At 36.5% G+C, this 18,340-nt stretch overlaps 1 protein-coding gene across 4 annotated transcripts in view; it reads right to left on the bottom strand.

Annotated features, from left to right (window-relative positions):
• Nucleotides 1-254: 254 nt before the first annotated feature.
• CPNE3 (copine 3) overlaps nucleotides 255-18,340 on the bottom strand; it is a 50,885-nt gene continuing 32,799 nt past the window's right edge. For all 4 annotated transcript variants that reach the window (XM_060287178.1, XM_030839253.3, XM_030839255.2 and 1 more), the window contains 8 exons: nucleotides 15,798-15,884; nucleotides 14,832-14,891; nucleotides 14,150-14,283; nucleotides 10,050-10,104; nucleotides 9,916-9,967; nucleotides 7,033-7,166; nucleotides 5,277-5,513; nucleotides 255-3,678 (listed from right to left, as the gene is read on the bottom strand). In XM_060287178.1, coding sequence (XP_060143161.1) covers nucleotides 3,568-3,678; nucleotides 5,277-5,513; nucleotides 7,033-7,166; nucleotides 9,916-9,967; nucleotides 10,050-10,104; nucleotides 14,150-14,283; nucleotides 14,832-14,891; nucleotides 15,798-15,884 — 870 coding nt within the window. In that variant the 3' untranslated portion in view covers nucleotides 255-3,567. The remainder of the gene's footprint in view (nucleotides 3,679-5,276; nucleotides 5,514-7,032; nucleotides 7,167-9,915; nucleotides 9,968-10,049; nucleotides 10,105-14,149; nucleotides 14,284-14,831; nucleotides 14,892-15,797; nucleotides 15,885-18,340) is intronic.

Here is an 18,340-nt window from a genome sequence, read left to right as displayed (position 1 = left end):
GGCCCACATACCGCAAAAACAAACAAACAAACAAAAAAAGTTAGGTGAATATACTGTCCTGCTTAACACAACTGATAAAATGTGAGCACCATAATTCTCCGGCTGCTCTCGTTAAGCTGAGAACCTTTCCCTTGGTTCCTCTGCACCCTGAAAAATATCTTGAATGCATTCAATATCTTTTAAGTGAATACATCCCATAAAATAATAAAACACCCCAAACTGTTTAATTCAGTAAAATATGGAATACAGGCTGATTAAAATACTAACTTTATTTCTAACTTTTCAATGAATAACATTTAGAGAAAGAATAAAAATGAAAACAAGGCACTACTGTCTCACACCACAAAATAATTTTATCCAAAGGAAATTCAGATGCAAGATACATTTAACATCAATTCATATATTAGTAACTTATACATTTATTATCAAGTATGAGATCCATAAAAGCATAAAATAGTCTCTCGAGATCTCAACCAAGCTTCTAGCTTACCTTATGTGTCACTTCCACGACTATCAATCACATACATAAAGAAACTAGGAGAGGGCTTCCCTGGTGGCGCAGTGGTTGAGAGTCCGCCTGCCGATGCAGGGGACACGGGTTCGTGCCCCGGTCCGGGAAGATCCCATATGCCGTGGAGCGGCTGGGCCCGTGAGCCATGGCTGCTGAGCCTGCGCGTCCGGAGCCTGTGCTCCGCAACGGGAGAGGCCACCGCGGTGAGAGGCCCGCGCACCGCAAAAAAAAAAAAAAAACTAGGAGAAATTGACTGAAGATGACTTTCCAGAAAATTTACAAAATGAAAAAGGCAAAGTATGTCAAATAAGGCAGAGGCAGCAACACAGCCCTGAATTTACTCTGGAAAGGCTGCCTAAGGCACTACCAAACGGATAGTTGTAAATCCCTAATCTGACTTTAAATTTTTACGATCTTAAACTTTTCAATTCTAAGCACAAGGTGACATGACCATGCTAATTGCTATTTTCTCAGTACAGGCAGATGTGAGAAATATTACATCTATCCAGGGCACTGTCACCCTAATATATGTTTGTAATATATCTGTTTATATGAAGTGTGAAAGTAAACTTGTTTATTTTTTCTTTAAATGCATTTTAAGAACTAATGGCAAAAAAAAAAAAAAAGAACTAATGGCACTTGAATGAATGGTGGCACAATAAGGAAAAGGACTATTTTAATATAAAACAATACTATATCAGCATGTGATGAGGTAAAATGTTGAAACTATAAGAATTTTATAAAATGATAATTTGGAAATTATAAATGCTTTTATTCAAAACTGCAAAAAGGTATCAGTTACTCTAAGTTGCTGGAATCACAGGTCTTATGAATAATAGCATCTACTGATGAACCAAATCAAGAATGCATAATACAAAATTAATTTTCAAAAGGGAACAATTCTGGTTAAAATCAGAATATAAAATTATGAAGAACAAATCAATGTGACAGTGGTGACAGAAGTATTGTCATTTGGCCAATAAAAACAATGAATGCTCATGACTAGTGGTTCCAGGTTTCCTGTGCAGGTGACTCAGGTGCTGCCAGGATCTGGTTCCCGAGAGTGGGGAGAAGGCCCAGTGAGTGGGGCTGTGGACCCTGCCCCAGCTTCCAACGGAAAACCTCTACTTCTGTTTTACCATACATTGAGAACATATGTAATCGTTTCTTTTAAAGGCTTCATGTGTTTAAAAAAAAAAATTCTGAAAACCACTGTAACATATATATGCTGTTTCCAAGCACACAAAGAGAACTGAAATTAGGACATCTTAGACAACAAAGGCTCCGAACTATTGGAAGAATCATCAGTTCTTTTCTCGCCTAACTGATGTCAAGATGACTTGTCAACTAATGAGACATACTATAGAGCAACAGACTACTAGTTAGGTACCTTCAGGTTAACAACACATATCCAGAGGAGAGCTAAGTGGGAAAATGTTAACTGCTCACCTGGGCTAGGCAACCACTGTGGCGAGCAGATCCTCTCTCAGACTGACCTTGGCAATGAGCAGTTTCTGAGAAGCCAAAAGCTGTTCGTGGCTGAAAGCTCACTTGCTTCAGACATTTCAGGGAACAAGAGACCTGAGCTGTGGTGCAAGTTTTCAGTAAGACCGATAGGCTTAGGGTGCATCCATTTACAGATCCATAATAAACACGTAATTCTCAATGTTAAATTGTTCAAGATGACTGGCCAATACACAGATATGCATAGTACTTGGCACACAGCTCCTCAATAAAACGTTACTGAATCTATTCTGAAAAGGTAATGTTTGCTAAGTATTATGTTCTAAAGGATAAAAATCAGAAAAAAAATTCTACTAAAAAAATAAAAACGCACTCTAACCTATGCAGCAACTGGATTTTTTTTTAAAGTTATAACAGGTTTTATGCTTAATACAATACATTCTGGATTTAGGAAATAGCTCATTATTAAAACATAAGATATGATTTTGATTAATAACCACTATCATGAGTTTAAAAAAATCAGACTAAAAATGTTACTTAAAAAAAAAAGAGAAAATATCTAAATGAATCTACACAAATGTACAAATCAATATATGGGACCTTAACAAGGAAAGTATAAACATTGCCTTTTTTAATAAGTAAAGTCTTTCATTGATTAAAAGGAAATAGAATTCTGAATTTCCCCTTATATGTTTGGTTCTTACAGTTTTCCTGGATAAACCCATCCTAACCATTTTAACAAACTCCAATTAAAATAATCTAATAATGTTGAATCTAGGGCTACCTATCATCAATGCAGATACAGAATCCTGAGTGTCACATACAATCAATGAAAAGGTCAAATCTGACCATGTTTATGGTATTCAATAATGAAAAAGAAAGATCTAGGAAGGCAAATAAAAATGGCTTACTTACATGAGGTTCCTTTTACTTGTTGATTGTACAATTTTAAGAACTGAATACGTGCCTTTCCTTCTCATTCGGTACTTTTCATGAAGTCCTATAAGGATGCATGCTGTTTTGAACTGTGCATGTCTAAATTGCAGCAAAATTCAGGCACAAGTAAAGGTAGTTTTATCCCATGGAATAGCACTAAGTATAGTTCTAGAAACAAATTCAATATCATCTAATTTAAGAAGCCCTTGTTGTCAGGCATGGACATTGGCTTATAAAACATATATTGCCTAGAGCAAAGCACAGCAACCTTCGCATCATTCCAACAATTTTCCACTCTTTCTTATTTACAAACATTCAAAAACAACATTTTCGTCATATGAAAGTAAACAACCACAAGAACAAAATCCGCTTTTCTCACACCAGTTTCTAATCCAAATAGCCTCACTGCAATTACTGTAAATCACTAGCAATCACTGAATTGATTGGGCAAAGATTAAGTTAGCACTTTCCTCCAAAAAAAGTAAAAAAGAATGCTTTAAATAGACATAATCCATAGAGAACTAGGTTTGCATCATAAATGCTGGGGTTCGTGAGAAGTGTGTAAAATGACAGATTCATGATTTGGGGTCAGAGGGAAATCCATTGCTCCACACAGCACAAAAGACTTCTCTCTGCTCAGGCGACCAGAGCTCCTTTCATTTCGTAGCCGGGTTCTTGGGAGGAAGGAGTTTGTATGTGTTGAAGTAGCCTACCACCTGCTGGGGGATCTCCGCCAAGACACATTGAGCAAGCGCTTCTTTTGGAGCCTTGTGAAAAAACAAAATCAAAGCAATTTTATTAGCAACCAAATTTTTACTGGCACTTTGATAAAAGACTAGGAAAAAGCAGTTAGTTCCCAATTCCTAGCTTGTATCTTGTCTCAGGTACTGTCCATGAAACATGGAATAAAGCAATGTTACTTAAGAATGCTTGAGTATGTTCACGAACATTTATCAAGTACTTTTGTGCTGCCCTCATTTTGGCATTTAATGATAATGTTTTTGCTCTTTAACTTTTAAATGTGGGCCTTTCATTCACTTGGTATTAAGTTTTTTAACTTTTTATTTTGAAATAATTACAGATTCATAGGAAGGTGCAAAAATAGTACAGAAAGGTCCCACGTACCCATCACCCAGTTTCCTCCAAAGATAACATCTTATATAACTTTAGTACAATATCAAAACCAGGAAACCAACATTGGTATAGTTCACAGAACTTATTCAGATTTCACCAGTTTTACATGCACTCATTTGTGTGTGTGTGTGTGTGCGTGCACACAAGTGTAGTTCTATGTAATTTTATCATCTGGGTAGATCTGTGTAACTACCATCACAATCAAGATACAGACCTGTTTCATCATCACAAAGATCCCTAACATTACCACCTTTTTAATACACACCCACATCATTCCCCACACCCACCCCCACTCATACATTGGTTGGTGGGAATGTAAAATGACATAACTGTGCCAGAAAAGTTCAGCAGTTTCTTTAACAACTAAAATGCAACAACCATACAACCCAGCAACTGCACTTCGGGGTATTTATCCCAGAGAAATAAAAACTTATGTTCACATAACAACCTGTACACGAATGTTTACAGCAGCCTTTGTACGTCATAGATGAGAACTGGAAACAACTGAAGATGTCCTTCACTGGGTGAATGGTCAAACAAACTGGTACACCCACACCATGGAATACTACTTAGCAACAAAAAGGAATACATTTAACAACTGGGAAGACTCTCAGAGAATAAAGCTGAGTGAAAAAAAGCCAGTGTCAAGGTTATATACTGTATGATTCCATTTATATAACATTGTTGAAATGACAAACATATACAAATGGAGAACAGACTAGTGGTTGCCAGGGGTTAAGGAGGGAATGAAGGTGGGAAGGAAGTGGATGTGGTTATAAAAGGGCTACATGAGATAGCCTGCTATATTGGACCTTGACTGCATCAAAGTCAATATCCTGGTTAGGATTCTGGACCTATAGTTTTACAAGATGTTACCATTAAACTGGTTAAAACAGTTTACTGTTTACAATTTTCATCAAATCAACTTGTAGTTTGGTAAATTCATCATATACTTGCATAGAGTTTTTCTGTTATTACACAGGTAAAGATAAAATATATTCTAAAACATTCACAACAACATCTTTTTAAACAATTTATCACATGGACTGCAAGAGGCACACAAGTATACAACCTGAAAAAAAACTGCCAAATTTAATCAAGGGTCTTCAAATGGAAAATTCACACACTCTAACAACCCCTGACACCTACTCAACTGCCTGGTTATGGACCGGCAAAGGTCTGTGTTCAAACACCTTAGAGTGCATGAAGAGTAGGGAGGAGTGGTACTCACACTCTGGAACTGTCTGAAAGGCACAAACTGGACAATATCCCTGATGGCTATCTCGCCCGACGGGGAGCGGAGACTTCCACCATCACCATCCAGAAACTCCATGGCACCAAAGTCAGCATCTCCGACTCCGACAATGATGATGGACATAGGCAGCTTGGCAGCGTTAACGATAGCTTGTCTGGTCTCATCAAGGTCTGTGATCACGCCATCGGTAATGATTAAGAGCACAAAATATTGCTGCCAAGAAAGACAATTATGTCCACTGAGCCAGCCGAGCTCCCCAACAATAAAAGCAATGGTTAGACTCTAATAAATACCATATGCTAACATGGTATATATGGAATCTTAAAAAAAAAATGGTTCTGATGAACCTAGGGGCAGGACAGGAATAAGACACAGATGTAGAGAATGGACTTGAGGACACGGGGAGGGTAAAGGGTAAGCTGGGACGAAGTGAGAGAATAGCACTGACATATATACACTACCAAATGTAAAATAGATAGCTAGTGGGAAGCAGCTGCATGGCACAGGGAGATCAGCTCAGTGCTTTGTGACCACCTAGAGGGGTGGGATAGGGAGGGTGGGAGGGAGATGCAAAAGGGAGGGGATATAAGGATATACGTATGCATATAGCTGATTCATTTTGTTATACAGCAAAAACTAACACAATACTGTAAAGCGATTATACTCCAATAAAGATGTTAAAAAAAAAAAAAAACAATGGTTAATGACATCTCCAGCCTGATGAGTCATTTAGTCTCTTTCTTGCTCATTTTCCTTGTCAGTCTCTACCCAGGATACTATCTATATGAAATATTCTAAGATTCTCTGATGACAAGGAAATTAACTGATACAAAAACTGTAGTTTCATTAAAAGTGCAACAGACCACAAAAGAGGGCTGGCATAAATACACAGAAGCAAGACAACTAAATGTCAGAGATTAAACTTTCAGTTAGCACTGAAACATTCTGATTTACCTGAAGTACTGAATATGTCAAAGTACCTATCAAGGGAGCAAGTGGCAACTCCGTTCTTAAAAGATCAAATACGGAGGAAGTAGAATCGTTCATCAAACTAAAACATACTTTTTAAAAAATGGATATGGTTCAAGGTGAGGAAATCTTTCTCTCAATCCCATCATCTCTGATGAATCATTTTAGAGAGTGGTAAAATGTTACATAAAGTTGTACTCCATCCTTTGGGTCATTTAAGTCTAAAATGGAAATAAGATTGATAATAGTAGCTATCATGTGCTGAGTGTTTACTCTGACTCAGGCACTGTGCACTTTATATGAACTATCTTCTCTCACTCTTTCAACAACTGCATGAGGTACTTATCGCTTATTTCTGAGGATACTGAAGCTGAGTGGGGTTTGGTATCCAGGGTCCAACAGGTAATGACTCTCTAATTCAAACTTCTTTAGTATGCTAAGTAATTTTGCAACAGCAACTGAAGTGGTAGGTCTCCTGAAGCCTAAACTTGCTAAGGCTACTTCAAAAAATTTTTTGAGAACCTACCTGAGAAAATTCTTTCAAAAGACAGAGAAAAAACTTATAAGTATACAGGTTGTTTAGTTGTTGTCTTGTTCTTAATGGTCACTAATTTAACAACAGATGTTACTCCCAAACCAAGGATGATATATCATTGCTTCATGCCCTGTCTTTGTATCTCAGCAGACCAAATAAACAGAAAAATGGCTCTGGGAACAACAACCAATCCACATTCTCCCTGCCCCCTGGCGACAGGGCACTTACAGAAGCTGTCTGTTGTTGTGTGGCTGCAGCAGCAAACCTGGCCACATGATTTATGATTGGAGAAAAATTAGTTGGTCCATAGAGTTTTATCTGAGGAAGGCAGGCCCGATATGCCTCTATAATGCCTTGAATTCCTAGACAAAAAAAGCAGGATTAAAAATTCTCAAGCACAATTTAATTGTTTACTATTCACCATACTGGCTAATTTAATTTATATACCAACATACAGTGCTTTAAACAGTCAAAAGTTCTATATTCAGGAGTTCTCTAAGGTATATAATATTACAAAACTCCATAGCTATGCTCTATCACAAAAAAACCCTATAAACTTTACTCTCCCCCACTAGAAGGCATGTGTTTTCACCTCAGCCAAATTATTCATTAGTCTAAAGTAGGGTTGTTATATTGCTTAATTTTGATATGTTTTGGGAATAAGACTGATGGAAAAAGAACCATACAAAAGATGCTGCAGCATACAACTGATGACAAGGTAAGAAAACGTAACTGAAAAAATGGAAAAATGCATATATGACCAGAGGTTCTACAGAAATATCATATAAGGTTAAGCATGGTACAGTAGACTCTATTAATTGCAAATATTCACTTCCAGGTTATTTATCACATTTTGCTGCAGAAACACTAAAGCATTTGTTTATGTGGTGCACCTTAGGCCTGCTGGGCATTATGTAATGGAAGACTGGGCAGGCCCATTTGACTAGCTTTGTCCAGTGCATAAGAATGGATATGACATCCATGTCTAAGCAGATGTTTTAAGAATCACGGCCTGTTTTTGCCAGCTTTCTTGCTTTTTCCCCTCTGCCATGGGAACAGCATATCCCAGACAGCCCGAGACCCAGAATGAGTAGAAACAGAGCAGCGCAGCAGTCTAGCCAAGCACCAAGTGATTTGTAAAGTGAGCAAGAAATAAATTATTGTCATTACAAGTTACTGAGATTTAGAGGCTGTTGATTACAATAGCACAACCTATCAAAAGTTGAATGGCATTCCTGATTAAAGCACTGCTGATGAATCTGCCCCTAATACACAACAGAGTGTCTGGGATGTAAGTAAGAGACTAGAAATCCTAGAAATTCCCAAGAGTGCCTTGCTAAGATTAATAAGAAAATCTTAAAAGACTTCTAATGTAAACCAAAACAGGTCTCTTGCTTAAAAAATGTCCAGCAGGACATAGATCAATAAGGAGGAAAAGCATATACTTGGTTTAAAAGCTTCACAAGACCAAGTCTCTCCACTTGCCAATAAACTCCTCTTAGGCACTTTGAGTTTAGGAATAAGTGGTCTTATGAACAACCTTTGAGAATGTAACTAATTTATACATAGAGGTGATTTTACATGCATAAGGTGAGGCTGGAACTAGAGGTTAGTCAGTCCAGTAGTTACAAAAATAATATTAACATAGGCCAGCAGCAGGATCTTACTGTAATGATATATGCTATAGAAAAATTTAACCCATAACCACAGCAATAGTAATATTTTCTTCCATTTTTATCATCTAGCTTGCTTGTCAATCTCAAGGTATACAAAACTGTTAATTAAATTTCTTCATAAACATCAATTGCCTTCCATTCCTCAACTAAAACTAAATTATGCTAAAATCTTTCCACTACATCAAGGGAACAAGTTAGACATATTCTTTCTGGGCAACTAAGGTGGATGATTAATTAGGAAAACGGGATTAAACTTCCTTGTCTTAAAATAAGGCTGTATTTTTTCTGTGTAGTATTTCCTCTGTCTAACATCAAATTGATTGTTTTTTCCAGACTAAACCAAAAGCAGAAAAGCTCTGCTTGGTGGCAGCCCAAAGATGGGCTCATGTTACTCACAGAGTAAATGAACTTCTAAAATGAATTATCCCATGGTATGTCATCCATATTTACTTGCAATAAATAAAATCTAATTACAACAAATTCCAAAAATTGTTCCAATTTCATCATAAGCATGAAGCACATTTCTTGAAAAGAAAAAGATTCCCAGTTTCATATGCCTAGGGATACAAAAGGTCACAACCAGCCACTGAAAGTGCATAAAAGAACACTGAATTAGTACAAGAAAAGAGTTTCAGAAAAAAGGAGAAAATCCTAATACAAACTACTCCCAACAAAATGGTCATGCTCTTCTACTTTATGGATATTATTTAGGAAGGGAAGGAAAGAACACTCTCTTCTGTTTTATAATTGTTAAAAGGACCCTTTGCAGAAAATTAGCTTATTGTCTACAATTTTATGCCTCTGCCCCTATATCTTTTCCTCCTCCAAACTCTTCAGTCTTACATACTTTTGTGGGAGATTTGGCATTTTAGGTTGATTGCTCAATGTGGCAAAAAGGAAGAGGCACTGGAATATTTGAGGGATAAACAGAAAAGTGAAATGAAAGAAATGCCTGTCCCTGTTTTCCACACAAAGGAAAGCTACTCTTGGAGCTTAGTTCTGTGTTTCTTTAGCCCACCCCATCTCCTTACAGAACCCTGTGTAACAAGTAATTTGATGCTAGACACTTTTTCTTCAAAGAGAGTTAACTGCTAATCTGAGAAAAGCATCTGTATACTGAATGACCTGTTTTCATTGAAGGTTTATTTTAAAATCAACTTATATGTGAAAATAATATGCATATTCTTATGGATCTACCCTCAAGATTGAGAATCTTTTGTTCTAGTAAAACTCTTAAGGTAGAAGAATTTAGCCTGCAATCTTCATCATCATCATAGTGATCTGCATTATTATCATTACCATGCTAACCACCAACTTGGGGCAAAATTCTACTACTTTACATGATAGAAAATTCAATGTGTCACAAAAAGAAACCTAGAGAGGAAATTTGAGTAGCTTTTTTCAGTTTAAAAATTCATGTTTATTTTTAACTTACCATTACAGTAGGGATTGGACGGATTAAAGTTTATTGGAAATTCATGAGAAACCTGTCAAAAGATGAAAGAAGGACTGATGAGGCTTGTTTTGCTTTGCTAGGAGGCAAAGCTTCGCAATGAGAGTTCCTCTTACCTGCCACTGAGGTGGGATCTGAGCTCCAAAACCAAAAGCTGGAAACATCTTATCACTGAAAAGAAAATTTGAAAACAGAAAAAGGTCATTTTTATCTTTATTCATAATAAAACCAATATGAGCTTATTTTCTAAAAATTTGAAATCTTAGAAAAATATAAAACAAAGATTAGAACCAATGTTAACATTTGGCAGCTCTCATTCTAAATATTTTTCTGTGCATTGAAGGAGAAAAATGTCTCTCTATATATATTAAAATGGACTTTATATTAATATTTTATAACATACTCTTTTTTATTTATACAGTTTATCGTTTCACTAGATAAATATATAAATAAATCCGTAAAGTTTTAAAAAGCACAAGTTTTTTCATTTGTTTACAAAAACACTCATTTGGCAGCAAAACCTGACCTCAACTGACATGAAGTTATCTATAGCCTTTATTTATGCCGCTTAATATGAATGTTCATACATTTATAGCCACAGAAACATGGTACAAATGCCATACATTGTAAAACTCTCACATTTCTGCAGCAAAATGAATATTCAGCCCAAGTGTTTAGAGATAATTATGGACCAGAATATATAACACCATGTGAATGGCTGTTAAGTATTCCACTGTATAGATATTCTCCCCCAAATGATAGACACCCTATGTCTTGCCATTATAAAACACTGTAATGATTACACTAATTTTTCTACTAGGGATATTCTTTTTTATATTAATTCTTAATGGTTCTTTTTGCATTGAGGATAGAACCTATATCTTATATGTCACGATATTTTTCCCGGTTGATAGTCTGTCTTTAACTTTGTTTAAAATATCTTCCCTTTTTTAGTTATTAATATTAATAAATGTGAACACATAAAAATTCTTTCATGATTTTTGCCTTCTCTGTCTTGCTTAAAGGCTGTCCTCACTGCAAGATTATAAACAATTCATATATATTTTCTCCTAGAACTTCCAAGCTTTGCTTTTGATGTTAAACTTGAAATTCATCTGGAGTAGGATATGAAGCAGAAACTGCTGCTCTACACCAGTATCCATTCTCTTCCTTTTTAATTATGGATCCCCTGGGCTACTGGCAACCACACTAGCTGTACTCTAGCTTCTCTGGGCTGGCAGTGGTTAGGTGGCTGGAGGTGTGAGTAGAATGATTTGTCAGCCACTTCTCAATCACACTCTAAAAGGGAAAGCACATGCATTCTCAGTTCCTTGGTCCTCTTCCCACTGGCTAGAGAGGATGAGAATCACAGCAGCTGCGTCGGACCCAGGGTGGAAGCTATAAGAGGCAGAACTGCCCTCTCAGTCCTGAACTACTTACCTCTAGAGATGCAACATGAAACAGACATAAACCTCTATTTTGTCAAAACCACTTTGTTTTGGGGTAGCCATTTCAGCAATTTTGTCTGTGGTCTATACAGAATAGTATCCTAACATACACAGGTATGAGTCAGGGATCCAAATCCAGTTCCTGTCCTGTTTGACAGCTGTTACAACCCCTTTCCCCGCAAATGCCATCTCTATCATATACTAAATTCACATACACTTTTGGGTCTATTTCAATACTGCTTACTTGTTTTTACTGGTCATGTACTAGTCCCATACTCAATTAATATATAATACTGTATATATGAAACTGATATAATGTTATAAACCACTAAAAAATTAAATTAAATTATATATATATATATATATATATATAGCTTTAAAATAAATTTTAGTACCTGCTAGAACAAATTCCCCTTCATTCTTTTTCCCTGAAAAACTTCTTGACTATTCTGATTCATTTTACCCTCTAGAAAATTTTAAGAATCATTTTGTCAGGGTTTCACTGCAATTCTGATTAAAACTGACTAATACAGGGAGAAATGTTATATTTTACATCATTGTGACATCTGCCTATCTAGAATCGTGGTATATCTTTCCATTTAAACAAGTTTCCTTCTTTGTCCCTCAGTACAATTCTGTAGTTTTTCCTCACTAAAGATCCTAGACCTTTTACTAAATTCACTCTCATTTTTTTTTGCATTATGAATTGTGATCTTTTATCCACTATAATTTCTTCATTTGGTTTTTGCTGGTTAGTGAAAACTTGATTTTTTATTTTATGTTGTATCTGACCACCTTTTAAACTTTCACACTTTCTAATATTTTTCACTTGATTCTCTCAGGTTTGAATTCATTCCTCATAGGTTTGGTAGAATTTATGTATGAAGGTTGTCTTGGCCGATGCCTTCGTGAGGAGAGGCTCTTTGACCAGCCACTCCATTCCTTCCACGGTTCCTGGGCTATACAGGTTCTCTGCTTCTTTGAGTCAAATTTGGTAATTTACAGCTTTCTAAAAAAAATCATCCTTTAACCTAGATTTTTCAATGAAATAGCATAAGCTTTTACAGAACATTAACATAATTTTTTTCTGAATTTATGCTTATAATCTCTGTCTCATAACTAATATTCTACACATTTTCTCTTTTTCTCGGGGGGTCAGTGTTGCCAAAGGTTTGCCTAAGCTTTGCTGAACTTGCAAAGAATCATCTCTCCATTTAATTTATTAATTTGGTGACTTTCCAAGTCATTATTTTGTGTGTTTGGAGGAAGCAGAGCACAGCAGAGTTGTGAGGCCATGTCCCTGGAGCCAGACAGCCCAGGTTCAGTCCTGTCTCTGCCAGTTACCAGCTGAGTGACCCTGGACAAGTTACTTTATCACCTATGCCTCAGTTTTCTCACCTGTAAAATGAAGATGATAACAGCACCTATTGCACAACTAAGTATGAGGATTTGATGAATACCATATAAAAAGGATTTAAATTTTCTCTGACACATAATAGCTAACATGTATATGGAATCTCCTACTATTGCAATATCTATATTTTTCTTCCTATTCTTTAATTTTATTCTGTTGAAAAGCTAGTTCATTCTATATTCAATTCTTGTTTAAAAATAAAACACATAAAGCCAGAAATTTTCCTCTATAAAGACAGGACCATGTACAGTCGTCTCATTACCCTTTATTTCTAGATAGTCTGTTATTACACTTTGATTTCCTCTTTGATCTAAGAACTACTTAAGAGTTTTTTAATTTCCATGTGGTAAACTTTTTTTAGTTAACCTTTTGTTTTACCTTCCAGGAACCAGGCTGAGAAAGTAACCCTATAAATTTTCTACTTTTTATCTAAGTCCCATTACAACTGTGTTACTTTGAAATTTTTATTATATTTCTAGCTATTTTCAATTGAAATATTTTGATAGTCTGTTACTAAACATGTCCACTGTTATATTTTCATTTTGGATTATACAATAAGGTGTCCTATAAAGTAATTTTTAAATTATATTTAATGAATTTTGTCTTAAATTCTATTAGGCTGATACTGAAACTGCTACCCCTGCTTTAGACTTGTTTGCATTTGCCTGAAAATTTCGTCTCTTTAAATGTCATAACAAATTAATGAAAAGCTCCATCAAATATGTAAGGGCTTTTATCATAAAATAATAGGTGAAAATTTTTACTGTGCCCTAATAGATTGAGAACAAAAAGTTAATAATGTGGATTTTTTTCCTATTGTTTACTAAACCTTCAAGAAGACCTATTTAAATCTATTCAAAATCTATCCATTGAGAATCTATTCAAAATATTTTATAGCAATTATGTCAAGTTATCCTTCAACACTTGTTGAAAATCACCATTAAGAAAATAATTTGACAATGACTGCCAAGGAAATAGACATGTTAAGAAATAGCATCTATGAGTGTTTACAAAATGTGCCTTCTGGACTTCAATTACACAGATAACTTATCCCAAATGAGTAAACCCCAAGGAAACCAGATCAAAGAAACTAAAAGCCTTGCCAACTTCAGTCAGCTGTTAAAGAAGCAAGCTATAATAATACATTATAACTAATCACAGCCAGAGATTAGAGGTCAAAGGTAAACACTAACTAAGACTGTCACAAAGGGAAAAATAGAAAAGATAAGACAAGAAATTTTAGGGAGAAAGCTATTCCTCCCCAGCATCCTTATCCCATCAACTGCATCAGAGAACCAGCAGACGATACAGAAACTGCCCTTTCTGGGGAGTTATGTGTTGGAGTCATACTCACGCATCATAATCTTGAATGACCAGTCCCACAGACCACATTGCAGTCAAATACTCATTAACACCATTGGGGCTGATGTAATGAAGGGAGTCGGGAGACCTTGGATCACCATTGGAGCCAGTGAAGTCCACGCCCACCTGCCAAATAACAAAACTGCAGCCCTTACTGAGATGAAGGCAGGGACACCCTTGCTTGATGTCCAGGAAAACACAAACATTGAATTTTGAGACCGAAACATTCATCCCAGAGCCTGTTACTGCCATTTCCTAACAAATGCCTGAGCCTATGGGTATTTCCAGACACAATTAAACAATTAAAGCCACAGCATGAAGCAACCCGCTACCCCTATTTTTCTAGATGTCTTAAATCATGGATTATTACATCCATGGCTTTAGGCATAGGGCTTGTTTTTTTTGTATGTTTGTTAATTAGGCTTTTTATTATTTAAATTACTGCAGGATAATCACTGATTTGTACATATCTGCTTTCTTGCAGGAGAAAATATTTAACAAGGCCAAAAGCTTCAGGGTGAACCTAAACAAACTCTCTGAGGAGACCATACTCAACAGATTGTATAAATTTCATCACAAAGTCAATTTGGCAGTGAAAGAAGGAACACTGCAAAATGGAGGGAAAAAAAAATCACGTTACAGCCCTATTTTGAAAAATTCAGTGTGTTACTCACAGTAAAATTCAGTTGACATCCTCCCATGATATAGTCAAGGAATGTACATTCCACTGTAATCTAAAAACAAATAGTAAACTTAAAATTAAAACTCTCCTACTACATAAGAAAAGCAAATAGCTCTCCGGCATTTTTTTTTTTTTTTCGGTACGCGGGCCTCTCACTGTTGTGGCCTCTCCCGTTGCGGAGCACAGGCTCCGGACGCGCAGGCTCAGCGGCCATGGCTCACGGGCCCAGCCGCTGCGCAGCATGTGGGATCTTCCCGGACTGGGGCACGAACCCGTGTTCCCTGGATCGGCAGGCGGACTCTCAACCACTGCGCCACCAGGGAAGCCCTGGCATATATTTTTAACCATCTATAAACTGAACAGCACATGATATAAACATATGGAAAACATCCCTGCATTTGAATTTAAGGCACCCTGCCCCTACATGTCATGAATCTGTAAGATTTTACTTCAAGATAATTATAGCAATGTGAAGATTAGAATATTAATGGCCAATGATGAAATACACACACTGTAAGTTTTAAGAAACTAGTAATGAGTCTAATATGTTGAGAGCTTTAATTAAGTATAATAAGCAAGATTAAAAACAAAAACTCCCACTTGTTTATAAGAAATCTCTTGGATTTTTTCCCCTTCACTCATAACATCTCATCTTGAAATAATGACCAGGATAGATGCACTAAGTCAAGCCATTTCCACTAATGTGCTGGAAAATGCCAATGGTGCCTTATATTTCCTCAGATAATGAAAAACTTTGATATTCTTTGTCCTTTGCTAAAAAGTTGTCAAACCTTGGAAGCAAAGTTACTTGGAAGATTTCTCTACTGTTTCCTATTCTCTTCTTTTCCCTAAAGGTGCCCAGTTGCTCATGTAATTTTCAACTGTCCACACAAACTGTTTGTTTAGAAGAACTCGAAATGTGATCTCATTACACTATAAGTGGTCAAGAGAAACTGACCTCACACTGTTTCACACTGACAACACCTGAATTCTTGTAGCTTTTCTTCTTTTGCCTCTTTTTTTCATTTATGCACTCAAATTCAACCTGTAGGAAGAAAAGACAAAAATGTTCATTATTACTAGTGATATAAGAAATGCCAATGTAAATTTAAATGAATGACTTTTTTCTCTTGGAATCAAACCACCTACTGATGTAGGTCTGTTACAAAACACAACTCTGAAACAACTGCATACTATGTCATATATATGAAATATTTATCAGTGATATTTCCAAAAAGGACTTCTAAAATTGTGTACCTTTTAAAATAGTTCCTAAGTATAAATTTTGCCTCTGTAGATCATTTCCTTATAAATGCTCCGAGTAATAACCTTTTTTCTTCATAATAAAGGATATAAAACATTACTTCTAGCTGTTACCCACACAAAGTACAAAAATACACTGCTTAGAAAAGAAAAAAAAACAACCATCAGAAAACAGAAATATATGAAGCCCAACTCTATGGTAAAATATGCAGCAAAGATCATCTCTTTCCACTGGGAATATGTGTAGAAATCGATCTAGTATCTTACATCTTCTCAGTATAGTTTCTTCCTCCAAACAGATCATCTTCCTTTCCACCTCCTATCCACTTATCCCTCTGTAAGGCTTGGCTAAAGTTATCCTCCTCTATAACATCAACTCCTGTTCTAGGCTTCTCTGATCTCCATCTATCTCATTAAACTTCTACAACCACATAAAATTTAGTTACATACTTGGTATTGTTGTCAATTATTTCATTTCATTAATTTTTTTCCATGGCTAGGGTATAATCACTTCCAAGTTATACCTTCAAATTCTCACTGCCTTGCCTAATAATAAGAGATACTCAATGAATACTGGATAAGTCACCTCTTCTGGTTAACAGAAAGCAACTTATATACTTTGGACAGAGGCATTACTAATTTTTGAAGAATCAAACATTTAAAAATACTTTTGATACAATGATACAAAACAAAATGATGTTAAAAAAACTCCTTGAGGGGCTTCCCTGGTGGCGCAGTGGTTGAGAGTCTGCCTGCCGATGCAGGGAACACGGGTTCGTGCCCCGGTGTGGGAAGATCCCACATGCCGCGGAGCGGCTAGGCCCGTGAGCCATGGCCGCTGAGCCTGCGCGTCCGGAGCCTGTGCTCCGCAACGGGAGAGGCCACAACAGTGAGAGGCCCCAACAGTGAGAGGCCCGCTGAAACCAGTGAAACAACAATCCAGATCACTCTTCATATTTAGTTCTTTTAGGTAGCTTGCTTTATTTTAAATGTTCAGATTTTCATTATTTTCCATTATTTCTGCCTTTAAAAATAAAAAAAAAATCTTTAAATAGAATATTTACAGCTGAATTTTGCTGTTGTTTTAATTCAAACTGTTAACCTAATTCAATCTCTGCATTTAAACCACTGAGTGTGATTTGAAAGCCTTCCTTACTTCACACAAGCACTTCTGTTATTTCTAGTATCTGGGCTTTGTGACCAGGGTGTAGGAACAGGACTAGAGATCTCTACATGACCTACTGAAAATTCTAGTCCCACTACGTTTGTTCAAAACTCATTTCTCCCAATTATTTAAATCAAATAGCTGATAAGGTTTATTTATTCATTTAGCTTTTAAGTTTTGATCTAAAACTATCAGTATCCTCTTTTGGGTCACCTCACCTACATGACTTCGTAAAAAAGACCTTCCCACCTGACCATAATCTCTTACCTTTTAAACCTCATGTTTAGATTTTCAGAAGCAAATGCTATATACAGGAGCATTATTCAGGTCTCTAAGCAGGTAATAAACATTTCATATTATTCTAAGTAAGCTATAAAGAGAATTAACAACTTATTTCATTCAAACTAGAAAGGTAAGTAAGAGGGAAACAACACTCTGGAATAGTTTTTAGGCACTTTGCCTTACAGACAGAAAAGTTTCAAGAAGCAATCTTAGAAATATGTGGGGATGATAACTAATAAACTGAACGTAGGGCTTCCCTGGTGGCGCAGTGGTTGGGAGTCCGCCAGCCGATACGGGGGACGCGGGTTTGTGCCCCGGTCTGGGAGAATCCCACGTGCCGCAGTGCGGCTGGGCCCGTGGGCCATGGCCGCTGGGCCTGCGCATCCGGAGCCTGTGCTCCGCAACGGGAGAGGCCACAACAGTAAGAGGCCCGCGTACCGCAAAAAATAAATAAATAAATAAACTGAACGTAGTTAAGGCAGACAAATGATCTTAACAAAATTTGTACCATTAGATGGCAGCTTAATATTACATAATTTGAAATAGTGTAACTATGCTTTTATCATTCCCTTGGGTGAGGACAAGTCAGAGGAAAGCCACAGGCAGAACGTAAAAGCCAATTTGTAAAATGTCCAAAAGGAGAATAAATGAACCCAATTCAAGTCCAGGTACTTGTCTAGTGTAGATATTAATTACTGTGACCAGTGAAATGCCAAGATCTTTAAAACAAAGGATTTTCAATCAAACCATATAAACTGTCTGAAGACAAAGGAAACCAAACCTCAAAACAT

The sequence above is a fragment of the Globicephala melas genome, chromosome 17 (genome assembly GCF_963455315.2).
Source record: "Globicephala melas chromosome 17, mGloMel1.2, whole genome shotgun sequence".
In the NCBI taxonomy this organism is placed as follows: Eukaryota; Metazoa; Chordata; class Mammalia; order Artiodactyla; family Delphinidae; genus Globicephala; species Globicephala melas.
Note: the sequence above shows the minus strand (reverse complement) of the source record. Positions and strands in the feature narration are given on the sequence as shown.